The sequence below is a fragment of the Argopecten irradians genome, chromosome 12 (assembly GCF_041381155.1).
Source record: "Argopecten irradians isolate NY chromosome 12, Ai_NY, whole genome shotgun sequence".
Taxonomy (NCBI): Eukaryota; Metazoa; Mollusca; class Bivalvia; order Pectinida; family Pectinidae; genus Argopecten; species Argopecten irradians.
The window spans coordinates 21048341-21071028 of record NC_091145.1 but is presented as its reverse complement, the minus strand read 5'-3'; the positions used below and the strand labels follow the sequence as shown (position 1 = coordinate 21071028).

At 35.1% G+C, this 22688-nt stretch overlaps 1 protein-coding gene across 1 annotated transcript in view; it reads right to left on the bottom strand.

Annotated features, from left to right (window-relative positions):
- The window catches only part of LOC138336113 (calcium-activated chloride channel regulator 1-like), a 30993-nt gene that overhangs the window by 6099 nt on the left and 2206 nt on the right, over positions 1-22688 (bottom strand). The window contains exons 2-11 of the mRNA XM_069285421.1: positions 18287-18575; positions 14291-14420; positions 13789-13951; positions 13228-13366; positions 12324-12448; positions 7831-8055; positions 3067-3345; positions 2559-2780; positions 2010-2280; positions 1548-1633 (exon numbers count right to left, since the gene is read on the bottom strand). Coding sequence (XP_069141522.1) covers positions 1548-1633; positions 2010-2280; positions 2559-2780; positions 3067-3345; positions 7831-8055; positions 12324-12448; positions 13228-13366; positions 13789-13951; positions 14291-14420; positions 18287-18575 — 1929 coding nt within the window. The remainder of the gene's footprint in view (positions 1-1547; positions 1634-2009; positions 2281-2558; positions 2781-3066; positions 3346-7830; positions 8056-12323; positions 12449-13227; positions 13367-13788; positions 13952-14290; positions 14421-18286; positions 18576-22688) is intronic.

Sequence of the window (22688 nt, the reverse complement as noted above, 5' to 3'; positions counted from 1 at the left end):
TTTACACCAATCTATATATGAAGAAATATAATATTTTCAACTATTACACCGACCGTTCAATAAAACGTTGTTATATTGCACGGTTCGAAGTTATATTGCACGCTTCCATGGAAACGTTATATTGCACGGTTCGAGATGTTATATCGCACGGCGTTAGGAACACCTCGCTGTTGTTGTCTAGTTTTGTGGAAAACTTCCGAGGAATTGCGAGTAACAGTGAGTTACGTTATTATGACGTCACAAAGGTTCACGCTCAATTTCGCGCTGGATTTATAGATCTCGAATCAAGCACGTCATGTAGACGTTTACTGTACCGAGTAAAGGACGGACACGATGAATGTATTAGATCAAAAGGCTGCAAGCAGGTCTAATAATGTTAAAACAGACAATAAGACATTCAAACCGGAGTTACAACGTGACGTACGTGGGCTATACGTCAATCTTCAATAGGATATTAAGGTTTTTTTTTCCATACGGTACGGTGTTGGTGATTTTGTTAAGTGATTGTCGTATTCGTTTTATAAAAAAAATATTCAACTGAAAAACTGGTGATTATGTAATAAAACAATTTGGCCTCGTGCAATATAACATTTGTTGATTACCATCACCTCGGGTTAAATCTTATGAACTAGAGCACAGTAACCCATGAAATATTTGTATAATAAGCTATTTTATATAACTGAAATATCGTTATATAAGATATCTTATATAGGAACCAGATTTCAACAAAGGCCCAGAAATGAATTCCCCCTACCCGGAAGTCATAGAGACTTTGAGACTCGTATGTACGCTAGTATCAAGTGTTTGGTTGAACGAGATAAAAGTATGCATCATGCCATGCATAGATAGGTCACCATATAGCCAATAAATTTATTGTTTCCATGTCCAAATTGACTACTAGAGTGATGGGAATTAACTACTTCTGCCTTTTTAATACATCGTTGAATGCAACCAAACAGTGCTTGATTTGTCTTTTCAGTGCTATCTCTGTTATTGCGAACGATTCTAAGATGTGGTCCGAAGTTCTCCGAATGATGCTCGAGGGAGAAATTAGTTTCTGGTTTTAAATGCTACGAAATATAATTCTATATAAGATATCTTATATAGCAACGAGATTTCAATTATATAAGAATATCTTACATACGATATAAGATATCTTATATAGAAAATTAAATAAGATATCTTATATACGATATAAGATATCTTACATGCTATATGAGATATCTTACATACATATATACAGTAAGATATCTTACTTAATGTCTATATGAGATATCTTATATAATATATAAGATATCCTATGATTACATAAGATATCTTAAATAATATATATGAGATATCTTATATAAGATATCGTATATGCTATATAAGATATCTTATATACTTTATAAGATTTCACAAAAATTATATAAAATATCTTATAAAGATATTAGATATTTCATTTATATATAAGATATCTTACATACTTATATAAGATATCTGATTCGATTAAATACGGGATAAACCCTGCTCCTTCAATAAATGTTAAATTGGCTTGCCATATTTACCTTGACACTGAGTCGGCCATTAAGGCTTACATGTTTGGGGAGGACGGTAGCCGAATACACTCCATCGTCAGCTCTGAGGTCAGACCCTAAAGGATGGAAGTACTCATGGATAGAATTTACAAGTTATACTGTTGCCAGTGCTTTTGGACTATAGAAACATGCCCATAAGTATAGTGTAGCATCAAATGACATCAAATCTCCGCAAGTGTTAAATGTTTCACATACTATACACTTACTTATTTATAAGTATTCTAATTTTAGCGTCTTTCGTAGTTATACTTATTTAAGTACAGATTGTCCGAGATGCCAATTTCTTTAGCAAATGTGAGAGTGAGATGTAGTGGTTGCTGCTTTAATATGTGAATACCCCATCAGAGCTAAACTTATTTAAGTTCGCTAATCTATGTACAATCTCTGATGGACTACGGTATTCCAGTATCTTAACAGAATGTATGTACGCACCCACGCCGTCATCTTTGAGTGATATAGCTACAGTCACGCCGTCCTCGTTCTCCAAGTTGGCTGTTACGGTTGATCTCAAAACTGGTGATTTATTCCTGAGGACGGAGGCATAAACCGTGAAAGTGGAGGCCTGTCCATAACTGTACTGTTGGTTCGAGGTCCACGACCGTATGACAAGGCCGTCAGATGCACTGTTTCTCCGTTTAGACTGTGCGCTCACTGTGCATTTTAGATCCGTATCTGAGATTATGGTGTATGTATATCGTCCAGCCTGTTGGGAGTGTGATATAATCTTTAATAAATTTTGGTCCTTAGAATTGCATAAATAAATAAAAGCGGTATATCATCATCATCATCATCATCGTCGTCGTCGTCGTCGTCGTTGTCATTATCGTCGACGTCAATGCCATTTTTACAGTACTATTGTTCCTGTGCGTTTTCTATTTGAGAATATCAAATACCGTCTGTACCTATAACAATACCTAATATAAACAATGGATATTAAAACGATGTTTTTAAGTTACTGGTAACCGTTCTATAGGAACTTACCGCCGCTGTGCCACTGATGGCCACGTTCCGACATATGGAGTTAGCGGATGACCCGCTTGTGTCGGTGTACGTCGTACCGTCGGGTCCAGTTACCCTGATAGACGCGGTGGACGTGTCGTTGACCATGGCCTGAAAGATGGTGCTGGGTCCCAACGTAGAGTCGATATAGAACTGCCCGGTAACAGGAGTACCACCCTGTACAGAAACGCTTTGGCTGTCAACCTGAAGAATAGAATTGAAGAGTGAGATAGCAAGACGTTCTAATATACTCATACAGTCATATCCCCTGAATTCGACGGCGGAGCAGTTCCAGCAATTCCACATTGTCCATGTATTCGAAATAAGCGTAGTAAAACATATAGTAAAACCATTTTAGGGAAGAACTAAACACGGCTTTCGAGTTGATACGAGTCAAACTTAATGACATTCAATCGTATATGTTTATATGACATTCACAACACAAGGACTTTAAAACTCGTTTTCCTACCGCCAGGAAATTAGTACGTACCTGTATGGGAGTATCTGTTCCATCCAATATTGCATTGAAAGCATCTTGTAATACCGTGGAACTGGTGCTCTCGGAGTAGAAGAAGCTCTTCCCGCCTGTGGCCTGGGAGATGGATGTCAGCTGACCGTCCGACGCACTGCTTATAGCCAGTGAGTGGACAGTGACACCGGAACTGACAAGTGTCGGTAACACGTCCTCCACCAGGGGGCGTCTGTTTTCCTTCCCGTCCGTTACCAGTACAATGATAGCACCATTCAGACTCGCTGTTGTGTTCAGTACCTATGGATGATTGGCGGGATTTTTTTAATTAAAAACCATAGATTTTCTTTAAATAGCAATACAGTTTGTACTTTTCGAAAACTAATAACTTTCGTTATTCTGTTATGGAGATAAGCCGAAAACTGTATATATGCAGGAGAGAGAACTGTATCTAGGCCAGTCTCCCAAATATTGTACAGTTTGAGGCTTTTATGTATCTCTATCTTAAAACATAGCAAGTCTTTGTGTTAATAAAGTACACTTTTATTTCTAATATAAACCAGTTTTTTTGCATTTGTCTATGAGCTCAGGTAGCTCTGCGAATATGCATTCAACCATGACAAATCTAATATAGACAATGGCAACATAGAAATAAATATTGCCTGCGTTATATGTGATAGCATTCATAAACCGAATGCATGACAGTGACGTAGGAAGATGAAACGTAATGGGGGGGGGGGGGGGCAAAGGTCCTCAGCCCCCCCTTCCCGCCGCCGGACCTACAGGAGGAGATTAATTCAACTCCAAACCATATATGCTTTATGTACATTTTTCATATATCTATAGACAGTGGGGTCGCTAAAAGGAAATTGACGAATACGCAAATTGGCCAAATTAGCGTGTGAGCGCCGAAGGCGCGAGATTTTGGTGTATTAGGGGTCTGAGGGTGACCCTCAGGAAAAAATATTGTAATTTAAAATGGCTGAGATGAGTTTACAATGTATTGTAATGATTTTTCGAGCACCTGAAAGCGCGAGATTTTGGTGATTGAGGGGTCCGGGGCCTCCCACAGGAAAATATTACGCTTTAGAATACCTTAAATTAGATTGTGGTGTTTGGTGGGTCCCCCGGGAAAAAATTTCGATTTAGAATGGCTTAGATGATTTTACGATGCATTTTGATGAATTTGCGAGCGCCCAAAGGCGCGAGAATTTGGTGTTAGGGGGTCCGGGGATTTCCCCCGGAAAAAATTACGATTTAGAATGGCTGAGATGAGTTTTACGATGTATTTTAATGATTATAAAGCGTTCTTAATTTTCGTAATTTGGTAATTTTTCGATTTAAAGCTACCTGCATTTAGAAATGATAATTGTGTCGTCATAACATTATGCAACCCCACTAAATGAATTAATTGTCTCGCTAAGACATAAACAAATTGATCTTTTAAGAGACATTTTTTAAATAGTACATAGAATCCCTTGATGGACATTTTAATCTAATTCGTGTGTATTGAATTTTTACTATTTAAGGTTTGACATTATGTGCTTGAACGTTTTAGTAAATGCGCCGCGCAGCGGAAAATTTTCTAGAATGAAGTACGAAAAATGTGCAGGAGGACCCTTTTTTCTTTCAAATAAGCATTTTTAGAAAATTTCAGTCGGCGAAAATGGGGGGGGGAGGTTGCAAAAAGACATGTTTGCCCCCCCCCCCCCCGGGGGGGGGGGGGGCAGTCGATAAGGGATACTTACAGAAATTCTATGGATATGTTTAATTACGCATCAACAGAGGATTAAATTTTCTTCATATACCTTGTGTGGGATTTTTTCGTAATTTGGAATAAAAAATAATGGAATATTCCGGCAGATAGTGTATTGTGTGTTCAACATAAATATAGGCTTATGCCCGAAGACATACTCACCTGTAATGTGTAACTCTCTCATAAGTTACCTTTCACTGTTTTATAAGTGACTGTCTTATATTAGAGTCACATATAAGACAGTAAAAGGTAACATATAGGACAGCTACAGGTAATTGTCTGATAATCCGGGAGTTAAAGTACAGAAACAATAGATGACATCAAAATTATGTTTTAAAGTGTAGCGAAAGACCTACGAAAACAGTAAGATGAATATAATTCTTAATTATCTCACTGACCTCCAATCCTTTCAGAAGACCGGCTCCAAGGGCTGTGTATCCAAAAGCTGTTGTGGGGAGGTCCTGCACCAGACTCTGACGTACGGCGTCGGATGTCACGGTGCTCATGGGCGTGACTATTTGGGCATCAGATGAGAAAGTGACGATTCCTACGTCAGAATTATCTGGGACGGTATAAGTGAAAGCTTCCATTTATCATTGTACTTCTGCAATGCATCTAACAATGATTGCAGGGCACATGGCGATTCGGCTAACAAAACAGAATCATCCGCGTACATTAGTAAAAATATAGTAATCATGCGTAATTCAATTGATGGACAATTTTCATTTATGAAGTTAATTTCACAATCATTTACAAAAAGACTGTACAAAATCGGTGACAATATTTCGCCTTGAAAGAGTCCGATTCTATTAGGGAAATAATCTGAAACATGACCTTCGTATCTAACACATGATTTGACATTATCATACAGCGATTTTATAATTTTTAGTAGTTTTCCTTGTATTCCCTGTTTAATTAATTTGCTCCAAAGGTGACTTCTATCAATCAAATCGAAAGCTTTTTTATAATCTACAAAACAACAATACAGACGATTTTTATTTTTTAAAGCTCTATTAATTAATGATTGGAGAACAAAGATTGCATCCACTGTTGAACAACCTTCTTTAAAACCGAACTGTGCGTCAGTAATGACGTTATTTTCTTTATCCCAATTTAAAAGTCGTCTATTTAAAATAGATGTAAATAGTTTACCCATACAGCTAACCAACGTGATACCTCTATAGTTACATGTTTTATTGACATCGCCATTTTTGTAAATAGGTATTATATTACCACGTGACCACATCTCTGGGAAAAAAATCCAGAGTCATATATTTTTGTGAATAGGTTTGTTATATGAGGAATGAGAATGTCCTCAAAGTCTAAGAAAAGTTCATTTAAAATACCATCTTCCCCACAGCTTTTATTCCGATTGATATTTCGAATAGCGATGTGGACTTCGTCTTCTGTAATCGGTTTATCCAATTCGTCGAAGACAGTGGATTCTACGTCATCGCCTAAGCGACCTTGGTTAACAATGCCATCGTTAGCCCCTCCTAACATTTTAAAATGTTCCACAAAATCTTCCATATTGATATTTGACCGAGGTATTTGACTAGGCCCTTTTGAAAAATACTTATAAAAATGTTTCGGGTTAGATTTTCTTAAAGTTTCCATCATGTTACCTTCTTGAAGTTTGTATTTCCTTTTAAGTCTACATTCTAATTTCTTATATCGTTTTTTCTTATCGATAAGTGTTGAGTGATTTTCAATCGATTTACATTTATTATAATCTTTTAAAGCGTTTTTGTATTCGATGTAGTTCTTTTTACATTGATCTGAAAACCAGGGTTTGTCTTCTTTATCATTTCTGTATTTCCTTTGCCCATCATTTGGCAAAACTTTTACAGATTTTACGTCACAATTTGGCAAGACGACTTCACTAATCATACCGGAAAAGATGTCAATACAGTTATCAACATCCTCTTTAGAGTTAAAAGACATATTACAAACTTCATGTAAATTTGCTACTTTAGAATACCTTAAATTAGATTGTGGTGTTTGGTGGCTCCCCCGGGAAAAAAAATTCGATTTAGAATGGCTTAGATGATTTTACGATGCATTTTGATGAATTTGCGAGCGCCCAAAGGCGCGAGAATTTGGTGTTAGGGGGTCCGGGGATTTCCCCCGGAAAAAATTACGATTTAGAATGGCTGAGATGAGTTTTACGATGTATTTTAATGATTATAAAGCGTTCTTAACATGGTAATTTTTCGATTTAAAGCTACCTGCATTTAGAAATGATAATTGTGTCGTCATAACATTATGCAACCCCACTAAATGAATTAATTGTCTCGCTAAGACAAATTGATCTTTTAAGAGACATTTTTTAAATAGTACATAGAATCCCTTGATGGACATTTTAATCTAATTCGTGTGTATTGAATTTTTACTATTTAAGGTTTGACATTATGTGCTTGAACGTTTTAGTAAATGCGCCGCGCAGCGGAAAATTTTCTAGAATGAAGTACGAAAAATGTGCAGGAGGACCCTTTTTTTTCTTTCAAATAAGCATTTTTAGAAAATTTCAGTCGGCGAAAATGGGGGGGGGAGGTTGCAAAAAGACATGTTTGCCCCCCCGGGGGGGGGGGGGGGGGGGGCAGTCGATAAGGGATACATACAGAAATTCTATGGATATGTTTAATTACGCATCAACAGAGGATTAAATTTTCTTCATATACATTGTGTGGGATTTTTTCGTAATTTGGAATAAAAAATAATGGAATATTCCGGCAGATAGTGTATTGTGTGTTCAACATAAATATAGGGTTACGCCCGAAGACATACTCACCTGTAATGTGTAACTCTCTCATAAGTTACCTTTCACTGTTTTATAAGTGACTGTCTTATATATTAGAGTCACATATAAGACAGTAAAAGGTAACATATAGGACAGCTACAGGTAATTGTCCGATAATCCGGGAGTTAAAGTACAGAAACAATAGATGACATCAAAATTATGTTTTAAAGTGTAGCGAAAGACCTACGAAAACAGTAAGATGAATATAATTCTAAATTATCTCACTGACCTCCAATCCTTTCAGAAGACCGGCTCCAAGGGCTGTATATCCAAAAGCTGTTGTGGGGAGGTCCTGCACCAGACTCTGACGTACGGCGTCGGATGTCACGGTGCTCATGGGCGTGACTATTTGGGCATCAGATGAGAAAGTGACGATTCCTACGTCAGAATTATCTGGGACGGTATAGGAAAGAAAGTTTCCGACGGTGTCTTGTAACAACTTCAATCTGGACGGCTGTAATGAGAATGACGTCATGAATAACTGAGGTAATGGTAAACAGTTTTTATTATATTGACAAATTATTAGCAAAGACGGCCAAGAATTTAACAGGGAGTTCAAACGCTTGACCTTTGAAAATAGCCATGTGATTTCCGATTGAGCTATACTTGACCCAGTCAAGTCCCGCTACAACCCTCCCTCCTTTCCAAAAAAATTCGCTTTCGAAGACACTCCAATTTATTTAGGTCATTACGTTCCTATAACACAGCATTTCAGCTGTTTGCAAACTGAAACAAATAATGCGGCCTAAAATGGAAACCACCGATATCACGATAAAAAAACATCAGGTAAAATACTATAAATCAGTGTGTAAAATGTCGTAACAGCTGGCTGGAAATGATCAAGAAATGACACGTGAAGTCGGATTTACACGTAACTGTAATCCAAACATTAACCATGAACACTTGTATCTTCAAAACGATTTTTAATCACTTAACCACGGAAGAACGCGCACATGGATACAACACAGATTAATTAATTAACGTGTATTGTATATTATTCAACAACTGCCTTGATCAATATGTTATACAGTACGATATCATTAATTACAGATCACCTGGTTAGATATTTAAGGATTATGATTTATCAACAGAAAATCTTACGGTATTGAACCATCATGAAAATAAGGAAATTTGATGGGCAATTAACTAACAAGAATTACAATCAATGCCATTCCTATTAACAAACTTGGTAGCCTTTTATCTCAACATGCAACAAGTCCAACTTCAGGCAGATCTTAGGCCTTTCAGAACTGGGCAAGAAGTAGTTTAAAGATTTTAGGTGTTTTTTTGGCCCCTGTGACTTTGATTAAAAGTGAAGGTTCATCATATTAACAAATATGGTAGCCATTTATGTCAGCAATCTACATAAGCAATAACTGGTATCTACTAGGCCTTCCAGAACTTCACAAAAAGTCGATTCAAGATTCTTGGCCCTGTGTTCCTGAAAAAAGGCAAAGATATCATTGCAGCATGATAATATTCACCCCTACAATCTGAGCATTCGTACTGTTGGAGATATCTAATACTCAACCCTACAATCTGTGCATTCATACTGTTGGAGATATCTAGTACTCACCCCTATAATCTGAGCATTCGCACTGTTGGAGATATCTAGTACTCACCCCTATAGTCTGCGCATTCATACTGTTGGAGATATCTAGTACTCACCCCTACAATCTGAGCATTCATACTGTTGGAGATATCTAGTACTCACCCCTAACAATCTGAGCATTCATACTGTTGGAGATATCTAATACTCAACCCTACAATCTGTGCATTCATACTGTTGGAGATATCTAGTACTCACCCCTATAATCTGAGCATTCGCACTGTTGGAGATATCTAGTACTCACCCCTATAGTCTGCGCATTCATACTGTTGGAGATATCTAGTACTCACCCCTACAATCTGAGCATTCATACTGTTGGAGATATCTAATACTCACCCCTACAATCTGAGCATTCATACTGTTGGAGATATCTAGTACTCACCCCTACAATCTGGCATTGAAACTGTTGGAGATATCTAGTACTCACCCCTATAATCTGAGCATTCATACTGTTGGAGATATATATAACTCACCCCTACAATCTGAGCATTCATACTATTGGAGAAATCTAGTACTCACCCCTACAATCTGAGCATTCATACTGTTGGAGATATCTAATACTCACCCCTACAATCTGAGCATTCATACTGTTGGAGATATCTAGTACTCACCCCTATAATCTGAGCATTCATACTGTTGGAGATATCTAGTACTCACCCCTACAATCTGAGCATTCATACTGTTGGAGATATCTAGTACTCACCCCTACAATCTGAGCATTCATACTGTTGGAGATATCTAATACTCACCCCTACAATCTGAGCATTCATACTGTTGGAGATATCTAATACTCACCCCTACAATCTGAGCATTCATACTGTTGGAGATATCTAGTACTCACCCCTATAATCTGAGCATTCATACTGTTGGAGATATCTAATACTCACCCCTACAATCTGAGCATTCATACTGTTGGAGATATCTAATACTCACCCGTACAATCTGAGCATTCATACTGTTGGAGATATCTAGTACTCACCCCTACAATCTGAGCATTCATACTGTTGGAGATATCTAATACTCACCCTATAATCTGAGCATTCACACTGTTGGAGATATCTAATACTCACCCTACAATCTGAGCATTCATACTGTTGGAGATATCTATACTCACCCCTATAATCTGAGCATTCATACTGTTGGAGATATCTAATACTCACCCTAAATCTGAGCATTCACACTGTTGGAGATATCTAGTACTCACAATTAAATCTGAGCATTCACACTGTTGGAGATATCTAATACTCACCCTATAATCTGAGCATTCATACTGTTGGAGATATCTAATACTCACCCCTACAATCTGAGCATTCATACTGTTGGAGATATCTAGTACTCACCCCTATAATCTGAGCATTCATACTGTTGGAGATATCTAGTACTCACCCCTATAATCTGAGCATTCATACTGTTGGAGATATCTAATACTCACCCCTATAATCTGAGCATTCATACTGTTGGAGATATCTAGTACTCACCCCTATAATCTGAGCATTCATACTGTTGGAGATATCTAATACTCACCCCTACAATCTGAGCATTCATACTGTTGGAGATATCTAATACTCACCCCTATTCATACTGTTGGAGATATCTAATACTCACCCCTACAATCTGAGCATTCATACTGTTGGAGATATCTAGTACTCACCCCTATAATCTGAGCATTCATACTGTTGGAGATATCTAATACTCACCCCTACAATCTGAGCATTCATACTGTTGGAGATATCTAATACTCACCCCTACAATCTGAGCATTCATACTGTTGGAGATATCTAATACTCACCCCTACAATCTGAGCATTCATACTATTGGAGATATCTAATACTCACCCCTATAATCTGAGCATTCATACTGTTGGAGATATCTAGTACTCACCCCTACAATCTGAGCATTCATACTGTTGGAGATATCTAATACTCACCCCTATAATCTGAGCATTCATACTGTTGGAGATATCTAATACTCACCCCTAGAATCTGAGCATTCACACTGTTGGAGATATCTAATACTTACCGCTACAATCTGAGCATTCATACTGTTGGAGATATCTAATACTCACCCTTACAATCTGAGCATTCATACTGTTGGAGATATCTAATACTCACACCTAAATCTGAGCATTCACACTATTGGAGATATCTAATACTCACACCTAAATCTGAGCATTCACACTGTTGGATATATCAAGTACTCACCGCTATAATCAGAGCATTCATACTGTTGGAGATATCTAATACTCACCCCTAGAATCTGAGCATTCACACTGTTGGAGATATCTAATACTTACCGCTACAATCTGAGCATTCATACTGTTGGAGATATCTAATACTCACCCCTAGAATCTGAGCATTCACACTGTTGGAGATATCTAATACTCACCGCTACTAATCTGAGCATTCATACTGTTGGAGATATCTAATACTCACCCCTATTATCTGAACATTCATACTGTTGGAGATATCTAATACTCACACCTACAATAATCTGAGCATTCATACTGTTGGAGATATCTAGTACTCACCCCTATAATCTGAGCATTCATACTGTTGGAGATATCTAATACTCATCTGTACCCCTATAATCTGAGCATTCATACTGTTGGAGATATCTAATACTCACCCCTATAATCTGAGCATTCATACTGTTGGAGATATCTAATACTCACCCTAAATCTGAGCATTCATACTGTTGGAGAATCTAGTATCACCTAATACTTCATACTGTGGAGATATCTAATACTACCTATAATCTGAGCATTTCATACTGTTGGAGATATCTAGTACTCACCCATTAATCTGAGCATTCATACTGTTGGAGATATCTAGTACTCGCCCCTACAATCTGAGCATTCATACTATTGGAGATATCTAGTACTCACTCCTACAATCTGAGCATTCATACTGTTGGAGATATCTAATACTCACCCCTATCAATCTGAGCATTCATACTGTTGGAGATATCTAGTTCTCACCCCTTTAATCTGAGCATTCATACTTTGAGATATCTAATACACACCCCTACAATCTGAGCATTCATACTGTTGGAGATATCTAATACTCACCCCTACAATCTGAGCATTCATACTGTTGGAGATATCTAATACTCACCCCTACAATCTGAGCATTCATACTGTTGGAGATATCTAACACTAGAGCCAATCGTAACTCTCCTTCTTGGACCACGGTGAACACGGGATCGGTCGCCTTGGAGCTGGCACCAGCAGTGTTGGACGCTGAGAAAAAAGTGATCATATGATTCGTTATATTTCATTGATTTGCATAAGCTTTGAATGGAATATGGTTTCAGATTTTTGTACAATCAAATATCACTGTAAAGGTCCAGTATCGCCAACTTAGGCCAATATTAGTGCATATTATGTCTTTAAAATGTCGACTTCCATTATACACATTTGTAAGTCAAAAATGTAATGAATGTCGTTTAATAAATAAACAGGCGATTTCAATGCAATCACTTTGTTGATTCTATGTTGTTTCTAGCGAGCTTGTCCTGTCCGTTACTGTTCATTAAATCGTGAGTTAAGCCTGGTTGATGTCAATAAAATTCTGTAAAATAATACAAAAATAGAAAAGTAGTAAGGAATCCCCGTGTTGTAATAATGACATATCGTCGGTACAATGTAGATCTGTATCTGGTCACCTTCTGGAGTGTTACTTTTGAGTTTTATGCAATAACGTTATCGCTAAGTACATTATGTATGTTACAACTTTATCTAATTTTGATCTATTCCAAACCTTATACGATCACTTTCGTTTTTTGCTTCATTTAGTTATGCAATATTATAGACTTCAGCTGCTTATTTACGGCCGATGGTGTCTTAGGATACAATACCTTTTTTAATATCAACTCTTAAAATATCGTGATGTTGCATTTGTTGATGTACATACATGTATTATATTGATTTTCCTTTTCAATGCTTTGTTCTGAATTCAAGCGCTTATATGATGATATTATGTTTTGTGACTTTTGACAGTATAGTGACCATGATTTTACCATTGAAGTCCGAATGTGTCCGCATTACTTCCCACACACTCCGCTGACCACAGAACCTGTTCTGGTCGTTTGGGGCCAGTGTGTTGTGACGTAGGGCCTCGTCAACAGAGGAGGTATCCTCGTCACAAAATTCAACGACCTAAAATAAAATGCCCAGATGACGCTTTAAAACATTTACGAAATGCCAACACATGTATTATCATTTAGATATGTTTAAGCGTTTCTGCCAGTCATTTTTATGCAGGAAAAAAATAAGCGGAACTAACTATTTTGCCACAGCATTCTTTTAAAAGATAATGTACCCTTTCAATAAAACTGGTTACATAAAAATGCTCTACCGATGGTGTTTGTCTTAATACCTCTAAAATATAAGACGTTTTCGTTTATATATTCATGTATATCTATGCGCATTCCCTGCAATATCCACTTCAACATACAAGTGTATACCTCTTCAATAGATGACTTTTAGCGAAATAAATGACATCAACTGTATCAGCTAATCAAAAGCTTCCTTATAATATAGATGTTCAGCCAATCCGAATGCATGTTATTTATACTTACGGACGATATCCACTGGAAAGCCATCAGGGAGGCTATAGCAGTGTTTGGAGCCTGAACACAGAACTGACAATCCGCCTCAGGTTTACCGTCCGGATCTACGAAACACCTGGATCGCGCATTAGAACAATCCCGCAGATTCGCTCCTCTTATTTTGTCCGTACACCTACAAAGACATTTGACACTTCGTAAAACAAAGTTTCGCTAAAACAAATTATTCACCAATATGATGAGAGAAAATTCAGATTAGTATTCATCATAAATTCTCCACAAAAAAAACTTCACGTTAATCCTTGCAATATTCATTGCATTATTCAAAATCAACTTCAAAGAACATACCACTGTGTTCATAGAGTCCATTATGCAAACTTTTCAGTTAAATGTAACATTACATCATTTTAAGCCAATGAAAATGCCCGTATCATTAACTATCAAACAGCTTTTTGAGATAACAAAAAATATCATTGGATGATTAAGCAAGTTTTTGTACTTGGTCCTGCCTTACATGATTGGTTTCCATGTACCAGCGTCGTTGTAGAATTTCTCGATTTCATCGATGTCTGGCTGTTCCACAGTCGGATACTCGTCAAACACTCCCCACCTTAAATGGGCCCACTCGTGAACAAGAATCTTCTCTACAAAAAAGAATCCGCTATTGATATTACACAACAAAACAATACAAAATTTGGAAGATATGAACAACATAGACAGAACTAAATATTCATTCTCATTCCTAAACCAGAATCATATATAGGGACAAATTTTGCATGAAAGATATGAAATTTCACAACAATATGAGTGACATTAGCATGTAGATCCCTGTTGAAGAGGAAAGGACATGAAGTGTCGGAGGTATTACTATGACGTGTTTCACGGACGACTTGAGAAAATCTGGTCCAATAGTAGGTTAATATCATTATGGGGAAGGTTGAATATAGCTAAAGGATTCCGAATCAACGAGTGCTTGTTTAGTAAAACATGTTTATACAGACTAAAGATCTCGTGTTTATTAATACACGTTTATACAGGCAAAATATTTCTTGTTAAGTTATACATGTTTATACAGACAAAAGATCTCGTGTTTATAATACGTGTTTATACAGACTAAAGATTTGTGTTAAGTTATACATGTTTATACAGACAAAAGATCTCGTGTTGAGTAATACATGTTTATACAGACAAAAGATCTCGTGTTTAATAATACATGTTTATACAAACAAAAGATCTCGTGTTTAGTAAAACATGTTTATACAGACTAAAGATCTCATGTTTATTAATACACGTTTATACAGGCAAAAGGTCTCGTGTTTAGTATTACATGTTTATACAAATAAAAGATATCATGTTTCATATTACATATCTATACAGACAAAAGATCTCATGTTTCATATTACATATTTATACAATTAAAGATCTCGTAATTATTAATACACGTTTATACAGACAAAATATCTCGTGTTTAGTAATACATGTTGATACAGACACAAGATCTTGTGTTTAATAATACGTGTAAATACAAACAAAAGATCTCTTGTTTAGTTATACATGTTTATACAGGCAAAAAATATCTCGTGTTTAATAATACATGTTTATACAGACAAAAGATCTCGTGTTTAGTACTACATGTTTATACAGACAAAAGATCTCGTGTTTAATAATACATGTTTATACAGACAAAATATTTCGTGTTTAGTACTACATGTTTATACAGACAAAAGATCTCGTGTTTAGTAATACATGTTTATACAGACAAAATATCTCGTGTTTAGTAATACATGTTTATACAGACAAAAGATCTCGTGTTTAATAATACGAGTTTATACAGACAAAAGATCTCGTGTTTAATACTACATGTTTATACAGACAAAAGATCTTGTGTTTAATAATACGTGTAAATACAAACAAAAGATCTCTTGTTAAGTTATACATGTTTATACAGACAAAAGATCTCGTGTTTAATAATACATGTTTATACAGACAAAAGATCTTGTGTTTAATAATACGTGTAAATACAAACAAAAGATCTTTTGTTTAGTACTACATGTTTATACAGACAAAAATCTCGTGTTTAATAATACATGTTTATACAGACAAAAGATCTTGTGTTTAATATACATGTTTATACAGACAAAAGATCTCGTGTTTAGTATACATGTTTATACAGACAAAAGATCTCGTGTTTAATAATACATGTTTATACAGACAAATATATCTCGTGTTTAGTACTACATGTTTATACAGACAAAAGATCTCGTGTTTAATAATACATGTTTATACAGACAAAAGATCTCGTGTTTAATAATACATGTTTATACAGACAAAAGATCTCGTGTTTAGTATACATGTTTATACAGACAAAAATCTCGTGTTTAGTAATACATGTTTATACAGACAAAAGATCTCGTGTTTAATAATACATGTTTATACAACAAAGATCTCGTGTTTAATAATACATGTTTATACAGACAAAGATCTCGTGTTTAGTTATACATGTTTATAACAGACAAAAGATCTCGTGTTTAGTAATACATGTTTATACAGACAAAAGATCTCGTGTTTATAATACATGTTTATACAGACAAAAGATCTCGTGTTTAGTAATACATGTTTATACAGACAAAAGATCTCGTGTTTAGTAATACATGTTTATACAGACAAAAATCTGTGTTTATAATACATGTTTATACAGACAAAAGATCTCGTGTTTAGTTATACATGTTTATACAGACAAAAATCTCGTGTTTGTTATACATGTTTATACAGACAAAAGATCTCGTGTTTAATAATACATGTTTATACAGACAAAAGATCTCGTGTTTAATAATACGTGTTAAACAAACAAAAGTCTCGTGTTTAGTAATACATGTTTATAACAGACAAAATATCTCGTGTTTAGTTATACATGTTTATACAGACAAAAGATCTCGTGTTTAATAATACATGTTTATACAGACAAAAGATCTCGTGTTTAGTAATACATGTTTATACAGACAAAAGATCTCGTGTTTAGTAATACATGTTTATACAGACAAAAGATCTCGTGTTTAATAATACATGTTTATACAGACAAAAGATCTCGTGTTTAGTAGTACATGTTTATACAGACAAATGATCTCGTGTTTAATAATACATGTTTATACAGACAAAAGATCTCGTGTTTAGTACTACATGTTTATACAGACTAAAGATCTCGTGTTTAATAATACGTGTTTATATAGACGTGTTTAGTTATACATGTTTATAAAGACAAAAAATCTCGTGTTTAGTAATACATGTTTATACAGACAAAGATCTGTGTTCAGTTATACATGTTTATACAGACAAAAGATCTCGTGTTTAGTAATACATGTTTATATACAGAAAAAGATCTCGTGTTCATTATACATGTTTATACAACAAAAGATCTCGTGTTTAATAATACGTGTGTTTATATAGAAAAAAAATATCGTGTTGAATAATACATGTTTATTCAAACACAAGATGTGTTTAATAATACATGTACGTGTTTATACAGACAAAAGATCTCGTGTTTATTAATACACGTTTATACAGACAAAAGATCTCGTGTTTAATAAAACGTGTTTATACAGACAAAAGATCTCGTGTTTAGTAATACATGTTTATACAGACTAAAGATCTCGTGTTTAATAATACGTGTTTATACAGACAAAAGATTTGTTCAGTTTTGTGTTAACCAATACATTGCAACAGTATTGCATTAAACAATATGTCATTATATATATGAAACACTGCACATTGTGGATTGAAAAAAAACTGTTGTTTTTTCGCGTTTTACGTTTTTCCACATATTTCTTTGTCAATTTACAACGCCCTGTAACCAGAAAGGCAACACAATTAGGGTAAAGATATTTTACTTACTTTATTAAAAATTAAATATAAAGTTGTAATAAAAGCTAGCAAGTCCACTTTTAGATTTTTCCAGCACAGTAAAAACCTCGTAAAAATACTCGCTTCATTTCACAAACCTTCCGTATTTACATCTAAATTGTTCAAATCATCATGAATCGTGACTCAATTAATACACAAGTTAGGATTTTATTGGGAAATTAGAGCCGCTAAATTATAGGAGGAATGCTGTGTTGTCGGTGATTTACAGAAAATAATACTTTTATCCGCGTCTTTTGTCCGAACATTGAGTGGAACAGGTACTCAGTATACCAGAGAGTCATGTGTACGATTTCAGATAAATACTGTTTTGTCCGGGTTTTAGGACACTTTATACAACAATTACACGAAAATTATCACGGAAAATGTTTATGTGAGCTAACATTACGACATCCAGCTTCTATCACATTGAAATCTTGCATATCACTTGCAATTTCTTTTGTTAGAACATAAGGACTTGATCTTTTTATTGCGCAATTTGGCGGTCAATGTATATACATGTATATTTAATGACATGCAATTGAGCAATCACGCAATTTCCATTGAGATAATTCATTCTTGAATGTTTACCTATATCGTACATATGAATGCTTACCGATAGGACCATAGCCTATGGATTGTGATGTGAGCATCAGTTCCGGTGTGACATGCGCATACAACCCTTGTCCGCCACATTCAGTAAGCCCGTGAACGTATGGCGTGTTTCCGGTTTCCGGTCTTTCTACATCAACCAGAAAGTCCATGCTGTTCGACGCTGAACCGGAAACCGTCATGTACTGGGCGGAAGATGACCAGGACTTCGGGACAACAATCGTAATATCCTTGAAGTAGACGAAGTTCTTCGAGGCATGGTACAATATTCTGGATGCTTCGGTAAAGGCCGCCTGAAAAATACAAAGTTCAAGGTTGATAAAATCCATAAAAGTGTGACAATATGCAATAGATTAAATCATTCTTTGCTTGAGAGAAATCTGGAAATTAAGTACAATCACAACAACATTTAAAAAACACTTACATGTTTACTAACCATTAAGTTTACGTACAGAACGTTTATTACGGTCTATAAAACAGTTACTGACCCCGTGAATGTGTGACACGCGATTTTCACTACATTCCACAAATGAAACTTATGGGAATTCCTCCTCATTCCTACTTTAGTCTAGTGCATGAAGTTCCCATATAAAGCGAAATATCACGCCTTTGATCATTTAATTAGTACATCACGTTTCTTCACTTTCAATAAAACACGCATTGTCACCACGGAGAAATGATTTGATTCATATTCCGAAGTGAAGCTGTTATAGACATCAGAAAGCTTTTGACCCCGACATAATCAAATTCTCGGGGAGACAGAAGGTTTCGCTGGAGCCTATAATAAGTACTGTTCACTATTATACATTATATAAACAATGAATATTTTGAGAAGGATGATCGACATGGTAGGATATGAAATTGATATTTATGATATTAAGAGCTTCATATGTGTTATTAGCAATAATGTAGCTAACCTTCAATACTTACTTTCTATCTGTGAGAATTACAGTAGAAAATGGGGGTTTACATTTTCCGCTTCTAAATCGAAGATTGTTATATTAACTTCCAAATATAAGCCAAATATTTCTTGTAATGTTACAGTTTATGAAACTAAACTACCAATTGTAGATAATATTATTCACGTTGGTATAACATTGAATGGTAAAAATAACTATGTACAACGTACAGAACGTGCTTGTTCTAAATTAAAGTGTGGTGTAATGTCTCTCAATCGTTATGGTGCTCATCAGTGTGCCCTGAATCCGTTGACCACTGTTGAAATTATTAAATGCAAAGTTTATCCATCTGCACGTTATGGATGTGAGTTGTGGCAATTAAAGAAAAATGAAGTATACATGCTAGAAAAAGCACAAAATTTCATTGTCAAATCCATACAAGGTTTCAATATAAGAACGAGGACAGATATGTCCACATCATTGATTGATTAATTGGTTTTCTATTGAAGTGTATATTAGTATTAAAAAATTGTTGTTCCTTGGTAGAATATGTTCCATTGATATACAAATGTAGGAGTTTTAACTCGCGAAATTTTCGTAAAACGTCTCTTCGTTTTTAAATTGTGCAGTTATAACAGCGGATTTATCCCTGACATTATCCAAATTTTGGGAAAGTAAATTGATTTGTATTTTGTACTGGATGTAATTGTTTTAATGTGGTACATTTCCAAACAAATGCGAATGGAAACGTTTAGTAAATACCCATGTTAAAAAATATGAACAGCTCCAACTTTGTGAAAGGATGAAAGCTGGTAAAGATGTTTCTCGTTTTTCTCTTTTACATGAAAGAATAGAACCATATGCAATATGGAAACTTGCTTTACGTTTTCCACAGTATAGTTCATGCATTAAACGAATTGTTAAAATATGCATAGAAATACGCGATAGTGAAAATTTATATTTGTGTCATTTTTGTTGTCTAATTTATAATGATCTCATATTGCACAGTGTACTTGAATGTAGCGACACTGAGAACTTGCGAGACCAACTAAGGTATATTCTCTGTACTGTGAAAGATATAGATTTTGTTTTTTATCCCAATTTAATGTCAAAATATCATCTACTGCATGTTCTTCTTGGTGGACTATTTAACTACCATTTATCTCAAAATGAACTGGAAGACTTTAGACTAAATGCAATTATTATTATTAACAAAGTGTTCATACAAATAAAGTGGTATTCATAACTGACCTTGTCTTTTAGGCAATTACTTGATCATATTAACTGTAACTGAAGTTACATGTTTACTAAATCTTGTGAACTCCAGAGTCTTTGTAATATGTATGTTTTTGTGCTAGCCTTAGATATTGACTTTTGATACGTATGTATTTGTAATTACAAACTGCGTGTATCATTTGTAATGTCTCATCTACATATGTTTATAACTAATTATTATAAGCATTAATGTATTTGAATATATTCCTTTCTACTGATTATTGATATGTATATATATGTGTAACGTGTGTATGTTAGAATGTCTCTTTATTTATCAATATATTGTTTTCTGTAAACTCTTCAATATTGGAGGAAATAAAGGAAATAATAATCATTTCAATAAAACCGTTCTTAAGTTCTTTTAAAATGCTCCAATGCCGTGCACCAGCTGAAATGTCATATACACATAGTTCAAGAATATCAGCATAATCTACATTGTTTGCTGCCAGAAATTAAAGCAGGCTATATATTAGCTGTTTTCTCTGTGATCTTTCATCAATCAAAAGCTCTCCGTAGTAAATTGTTCCACATGACACAATACTGATCACATTGTTTGTGAGCAAGAGGTTATGATGTACTGCACACAGACAATAAAAGGGGACAAACCCTGTGGAATGTTTACTATATAAAACTGAATCATACAGGTGTAAAACATGTACAGTAAAGATTTCCTTGTCTGTGTCCTCCTACACGCGTCAAAACATATCAGTCAAAACTAAAAAAAGTGCAGTTACAATAGAAAAATAACCAACCATTAGTTTCGTAAGAAGAAATATATATACAGGTTTATTTATCTACAGTGTAATGGTATCAACTCATTTTTGTTGTTAGATTTCTTGTTTTCCTCATTATTCTAATTTGTATATTGTAAATTGCATAAATCGAATATTAGTATAATGCTATGTATTACGATTTATCTATAATTTATTGTTGCTGTGGTTTCTGCAGACAACAATACAACAGATTAGTCACTGTCAGCTAATTAACAATATATCAGGTCAGGTTCATACTTCACGCCGAATTAGCACAAATCATGCATATCGATAAACATCATATTCACGCACAGTAAACCAATATTTGAAATAAATAATGTTTTATTTCTTGTAATGCTCTCGAAATCAATCAGTTTAAAACCACAACTGAAATGGGAATTAAATAGCACTGGACACCCGGCATTAAAACTCTAATATTAACACAATCTTAATGAAACGCCGAAGGCTGTTGACGGTATTACATCTGTATTATTTCAGTATTATTTCAGTATTATCTCAGTATTATTTCAGTATTATCTCAGTATTATTTCAGTTCTATTTCAGTATTATTTCAATATTATTTTAGTTTATAAAATGAGGATTAAACTCTGATTAGCCGTATTAAGATGATCATATACATCGTCCTTCATGATTTCGCATATCAAAGTCAAGGTTTTATTTTTATGGCTCAAATAAGAAGTGATTCTTCCATCTTTATTAAGAAGGAGCAATAATCTTGTTTTAGCAGTTTCAGTACCTAGTACCATAGTCATATTATATCAGCATTTCTTTTAAAATCCTAACATCATATGTACTGCATCCTAAGTTACATTTCTTAGTTCTATCCTTCTTGGACTCGTACGATAATGACACATAGTCAAAAGAGTTGATGCGAGGAGATTTACCCTAAACTTGAAATGCAATTAAACTAAATGAATCTCTTCAACTGTTAAATACTAGACTGAGTTGGAAATGTGTTACAATTACAATATTCTATTATCTGTGAACTGATTTAGTAAAAGGATTTCATGCGGCAATTCATACATTGTAATTATGCAAAACTGCTAAAATCTACATAAAAGGTCCATTATAGTACTTGCAAGAAAGCTTTAACCCTTTACTCGTTTTCGAACTTCTGCACGATTTGGCTGGGATGGGATAAACGTCACACCTCATCCTCAAGTATCAGTGACGTCACAATAAATGGGCAGTGCTAGATATCGCCGAAAAGTTAGTACTAAACCCCATAAATACATGGCTTAGTTTTTGGAGATGGTGAAAGCTAAGCCGGAAATATAAAACAGGGGAGGAGGGAGCAATAAAATAGGTACGGGTTACCCTAGCTTAGTAACTCAATACGGGTATCGGGGTACGGGAACCAGGATATTGTACACCTGTCGGGGAGTTGTTCCGTACCCGAATTCTAAATTAGATAGTTTAGCATAAACGTGTCCTAATGTATATAAAAGACTCATTTTAT